This window comes from Lipotes vexillifer, unplaced genomic scaffold (genome assembly GCF_000442215.2).
Source record: "Lipotes vexillifer unplaced genomic scaffold, Lipotes_vexillifer_v1.1 scaffold213, whole genome shotgun sequence".
In the NCBI taxonomy this organism is placed as follows: domain Eukaryota; kingdom Metazoa; phylum Chordata; class Mammalia; order Artiodactyla; family Lipotidae; genus Lipotes; species Lipotes vexillifer.
Window position 1 is genome coordinate 3,958,711 of NW_006780610.1, and position 6,141 is coordinate 3,964,851.

Sequence of the window (6,141 nt, forward strand, 5' to 3'; positions counted from 1 at the left end):
TCAGCAGCAGAGAGTATGTTCTGCTCCACGAGTCCTCGGACACGTCTGAAGTGGACAGGAAAGAAGATGAGGATGACGAGGAGGAGGAGGAGGTGTCTGACAGCTAGCAGACTGAAGCACAAGCCAAACTCTCGAGAGACCTTTTCTTTCTGCGAAAGCTTTGGGATTGACTCAAAGGGCACCGCCGTGCTCTCTGTAACGCCTCTTATTGCCTTAAGTCTTTCTTCTGTTGCTGACCAGCTTACGTTTCAGTGTAAGAAAACTGACTTATGTTTGGTTGAACTTTTTTCTGTGGCACATCAGCCACATGCACATGCTGTGGGCATTTGTTTTCTGAACAGTCTCACCAACACATCGTGTTTTAGTAGAAGCATCGTGGCTTGAGTTGGTGCTTTCAGAACTACTGTGCAGGAAACTATAAAGCCCTGGTTGAAGGGGATTGTGGCTTGCTTTCTTTGTACAGTTACTTTATTTATATTGTTGTTAAGCTTTGTGGACCGGGTTTGTTTTTGTCTTGGGGGCAAACCCCTGAACGGAGAATCTTACTAAGCTTTGGTTATCACCAAAACAGCCTCCAGAGTATACCAAAGCTGTGACCTGGTTGAGCTCTTGAGTCATAGAAATTGATTTTGCACTTCGTTGTTTGGGGGTGGGCAGGGGGGTGGGGGAGATTTACCACATGACCTCATTATTGACTGTTGGACTTAAACGGATGCTTTGTGGAGCCTGCTTAAGCTTATGACTGTACAGGAAGGTCATGGCCACTACCAGTGGGTGCTGATTACATGTCACGAGAGGCTGAAATGGGTCGTGGATCTGTTTCCTGTGAGAGAACTCTGATTTCTCCATGGAGCGTGTACAGAACAATTTTGATCTACAACTTTGCATTTTTATTTAGAGGTTATCTCCATTCTTCCTTCTTTGAGAAACACACTGTCATTTATGTGGCAGGGTCCTTGCTTTATTCTAACAATGTGTATGTGTTGTGTGGTTTACATGTTTTCATCTTTTTAAAAAAATGTTCAGAGAGGTTGTATTTACCTGGGCAATTGGGAATTGCCCAGTTTCCTAATTTTCCACCAGAGGAATATGTGTAAGTAGAAAAGTCATAACTGCTTACATCGTGTGTGTGTGTGTGTGTGTGTGTGTGTGTGTGTGTGTGAGTGTCTGTGTGTGTGTGTGTGTGTGTAGTATATATTTAAAAAATTGTGTGTGAAAGAGCTGCATATTGATTTTCCTATGAGAATGTTTTGTGATGTAAATGTAATACTGCATTATAGGCAAAGGCCTCCCTGCATTTGAAGAGCAGGTTTTCATTTATATGTATTTTTGGAATAAAAAATAATAAAACTTGTAAATATAGCCCCCTTTCAAAGAGTACTTCTTTCCTAGCACAGAGGACCTTGTGTTCATAGGTATATTTGCTGCTAAAGAAATCTTTGTATCAATATTTTGGAGGTAAAAGTAGACAGTTGTGGAGGGTGCCCTGGGGGTGATAGGACTCACCCTGCACTGGAATCCAGGTCTTCAAATTTCAGCGAGTGAGCGGTGGTCCTGTTGAAGCAGCAGTGCTTTCTGAGTTGGCAGTGAAGGGGTTTTCCTTCCCAGAATAGTCAAGAGTTGGGGCAGGTTGTACATAGTTGGCCTCATACCAGTTGACCCCTGTCCCTGCTCTTTCACCCTCAGGTGGTGATGGGGGTGGGATGGGAGGAAGGAGAGATGATGCAAGTCAGTGCTCCTGCTAACTGTTTCTCTTGGGTGGAAACTAATGACATTATTAGATGGTCTTCCTTACCATTGTTTTTCCACTGAGGTCTCACATACTTAGATGTACTCAGGGTTAAATGTTGACTACTGTGGGCTGCTGACTAATGTTTATTCAAAAGAAATGAAAAGATTCCCCTTTGGGGAATTCCCTGGCGGTCCAGTGGTTAAGACTCACACTTCCACTGCACGGGGCACGGGTTTGATCCCTTACCGGGGAACTAAGATCCCACAACCTGTGTGTCATGGCAAGAAAAAGAGAAAAGATGCCCTTTGAAGAGCGAACACTTAATAAGGTTAATTAGGTGAAAAGTTACATGAGGGAAGAAACAATGTAAGAGCAATTAGCATCCTCACCCAATGTGCCCTGGCCCCTGGAAGCACTATTACATACGTGCATGTCTAAAAGTTGTGTTTTGATGAGTTTTTCTCCTGATCCAGGCTGATGGTTTTCTCTTCCTGGGATGAGGCGCTAATCTGGCATCTCACTCCAGGGCCTCAGTGTTCAATTTGTGTAACTACTGCTTCCTGGCAGCCTTAGGCTTGGCTTCAAGCACCATCCTGGTGAACATTGTGATAGATGACCACTTTGCCTACATTTTTTTAAAAAATAAATTTATTTATTCGTTTTTGGCTGCGTTGGGTCTTTGTTGCTGCAGGCGGGCTTTCTCTAGTTGCGGCGAGTGGGGGTCTACTCTCTTCGTTGCGGTGTGCGGGCTTCTCATACCGGTGGCTTCTCTTGTTGCGGAGCACGGGCTCCAGGCGCGTGGGCTTCAGTAGTTGTGGCACAAGGGCTCAATAGTTGTGGCTCGAGGGCTCTAGAGCTCGGGCTCAGTCTTTGTGGCGCACGGGCTTAGTTGCGCCACAGCATATGGAATCTTCCCAGACCAGAGCTCGAACCCGTGTCCCCTGAATTGGCAGGCGGATTCTTAACCACTGTGCCACCAGGCAAGTCCTTGCCTACATTTTCAATAAAAGGTCCCAGTTGTGTAGTAGACTTTTGCTTCCTGGATTAAGAGATTCTTCATGCCAAACATTGATATATGGGAGGATGTTCCTCGCCCACACACACTTTTTATTTTTTAAGAGAAAGGGAAAGAAAAGATACTACTTATCTCCAAAGCCAGATATCACCAGCAGACTTCTCATTTGAAGTTGACAAAATCCTAAAACTTTCTTCTTGAATTAATTCATTGCTTAGAAGCTGATGTTCATTTTAGCTATTTGCAATTGCTTTATCACCCACCCTTTCTCCACCCTGGCTATCTTGTCTGCAAGTCATAGCTGTTAAAATCAAGCGATCTGCAAAACGGCCCTTTGCTTCTGAGTCCCTCCCCCAAATCCTCTGTGGTGGCCCACAGTTCTGCCGAAGTATGGGACAGAATCTTCAGATTTTCCCCAGGAGCCTCTTCCCAGTCATTTTCTCATTCCCTCTTTCTGACATTGACAAAGGATAGCTCATTAAGAGCAACTGGTGTGCTCGCTTCGGCAGCACATATACTAAAAAAAAAGAGCAACTGGTGATCTAACTTTTAAATACTTTAATTATATCCTGATGATAAGGGAAAGCAGAGTAATCAGATAACTGAAAAAATTTTTTGTGTGTTATTGTATCGAAATGCCAATATACAATACAGCTTGGTTTTTAAAGGCTTAGAACATATATAAATAATATATTTATTTATGATTTGATATGGTGCACAGATGGTTATATTTTTTAACATCCTTCCCTTTGTGGAAATTAGTAGTGGATGTGAGGAACGAAATGATGTCACGTTCATCAGACCCTAAGTGTGACATGCACGTAACACACCAGTAATGCCTGCTTGTGAAAGAATGTTCTGATCCCACGGTGTTCCTGGGTGTGTGAGTTTATATCAAGTGAAGGCCACTTGATTTATTTATTTTAAATTGACTTATTTATTTACTTATTTATTTTTGGCTGCGCTTGGTCTCCGTTGCTGCGTGTAGACTTTCTCTAGTTGCGGCGAGTGGGGGCTACTCTTCGTTGTAGTTCACAGGCTTCTCACTGCAGTGGTTTCTCTTGTTGCGGACCACGGGCTCTAGGTGTGTGGGCTTCAGCAATTGTGGCTCATGGGCTCTAGAGCACAGGCTCAGCAGTTGTGGCGCACAGGCTTAGTTGCTCCACGGCATGTGGGATCTTCCCAGACCAGGGCTCAAACCTGTGTCCCCTGCATTGGTAGGTGGATTCTTAACCACTGAGCCACCGTGGAAGTCCCGGGCTACTTGACTTAAATTAAAGCTTTGGAATTTAAAGCTTCATTCGGTCTCTTGGGTCAACTTTCTAGTATATTTATCAAGTGGCGAACTATTTTATTTATTTTAATTTATTTTTTTAAAATTTATTTTGGCTGCGTTGGGTCTTCGTTGCTGCACGTGGGTTTTCTCTAGTTGTGGCGAGCGGGGGCTACTCTTCCTTGCAGTGTGTGGGCTTCTCACTGTGGTGGCTTCTCGTTGCAGAGCATGGGCTCTAGGCTCACGGGCTTCAGTAATTGTGGCACACGGGCTTCAGTAGTTGTGGCACACGGGCTTCAGTAGTTGTGGCTTGTGGGCTCTAAAGTGCAGGCTCAGTAGTTGCGGCACACAGGCTTAGTTGCTCCGTGGCATGTGGGATCTTCCGGGGCCAGGGATGGAACCCCTGTCCTCTGTGTTGGCAGGCAGACTCTTAATCACTGTGCCACCAGGGAAGTCCCGGAAACAATTTCAAAAGACAGTTGATTTGTTCATATTTACTCTAAAGTTAAAGTGAATTAATCCGATCAATCAATGGTTACATAAACTTACTATGCTAGCAATTGGTTTACAGCTGTGAGTTAGAAACGGAGAAATAATTTGGAGGTGCGCTGCACCTTTTGCAAGAGATGGTATTTGTGTTTAGTTTTTATTTGTATCTTATTGAAGTAGAGTTGATTTACAGTATGTTAGTTTCAGCTGTACAGCAGAGTGATTCAGTTACACACACACACACACACACACATATATTTTTTTTTTGCGGTACGCGGGCCTCTCACTGTTGTGGCCTCTGCCGTTGCGGAGCGCAGGCTCCGGACGCACAGGCTCAGCGGCCATGGCTCACGGGCCCAGCCGCTCCGCGGCATGTGGGATCTTCCCGGACCGGGTCACGAACCCGTGTCCCCTGCATCGGCAGGCGGACTCTCAACCACTGCGCCACCAGGGAAGCCCTATATATATATTTTTTTCAGATTCTGTTCCCTTAGAGGTTATTACAAAACATTGAGTATAGTTCCCTGTGCTATACAGTAGGTCCTTGTTGGTTATCTATTTTATATATAGTAGTGTGTATATGTTAATCCCAACCTCCTAATTTATCCCTCCCCCCACCCTTTCCCCTTTAGTAACCGTAAGTTTCTTTTCTATGTCTGTGGGTCTCTTTCTGTTTTGTAAAATAATTTTATTTGCATTTTTTTTTAGATTCCACATATAAGCGATATTACATGATATTTGTTTTTCTCTGTCTGGCTTACTTCATTTAGTGTGATAATCTCTAGGTCCATCCATGTTGCTGCAAATGGCATTATTTCATTCTTTTTGTATGGCTGAGAAGAGGTGGTATTTGAAGTATGCCTTAGAGAATAGGTAGATTTTGGAGCCAGTAGTAGAGGAGGACATTGTTTCAGACTGAGCAGGCCAGAGGACCACAGGACTGGAGTGGAATACGTGGAAAGGATCCTATAAAATTGTTTACCTGAGGTTCCCTCAGCAAGGCAGTGGTAGAGCTAGATGGAGATGGCCTCAGTCCTGGTTCAACGGTCTTTCATCTGAATTGTTCCCTCTCGCCTCCCCAGTGGAGCTTCGTGGAGAGTTTTGAGGAGGGAAGAGACAGCTGGTCCATGAGACTTCCTGATTCACAGGATGTTCAAGGAAATCCTAGTGAGTGGGACTTTCACGGGTAGGGTGTGGCTTAGGTAAATCCTCACCTCACCTAGTCATAGTCAGAACTAGTTGGAAATCATCATGTTGATTCAGAAAAATCGACAAATATTTAATCATTGGGAGCCTAAGAATGCATGTACTGAGACCTCTAATAAAACTGGCCAATGTCTAGGAACACTTTCTATGTACAAGGCACAGTTCTGAGCATTTTACATGTTGCACAAATGCATACATTAACTCATTTCCTCCTCATAACCTTATGAGGCAGGCTTCTATTATCATTACATTTTGCAGATGCCAAAACAGGCAAATATTTCTAGACAGAGACTAGCACTCAGAAATGCCTAAGGTGATAAATGAGGCTTTGGAAGCACTTGAAGTTCAATGGGGGAAAGAGGGTGATTGAGACTTCTGGTTTCTATTCATGACTGACTAAGTTATTCTTATGAATCCTCCTGCTGA

At 44.0% G+C, this 6,141-nt stretch overlaps 1 protein-coding gene across 1 annotated transcript in view; it reads left to right on the forward strand.

The window, feature by feature from the left end:
• The window catches only part of SNIP1 (Smad nuclear interacting protein 1), an 11,135-nt gene extending 11,028 nt beyond the window's left edge, over window positions 1-107 (forward strand). The window contains exon 5 of the mRNA XM_007453803.1: window positions 5-107. Coding sequence (XP_007453865.1) covers window positions 5-107 — 103 coding nt within the window. The remainder of the gene's footprint in view (window positions 1-4) is intronic.
• The last annotated feature ends 6,034 nt before the right edge of the window (window positions 108-6,141 follow it).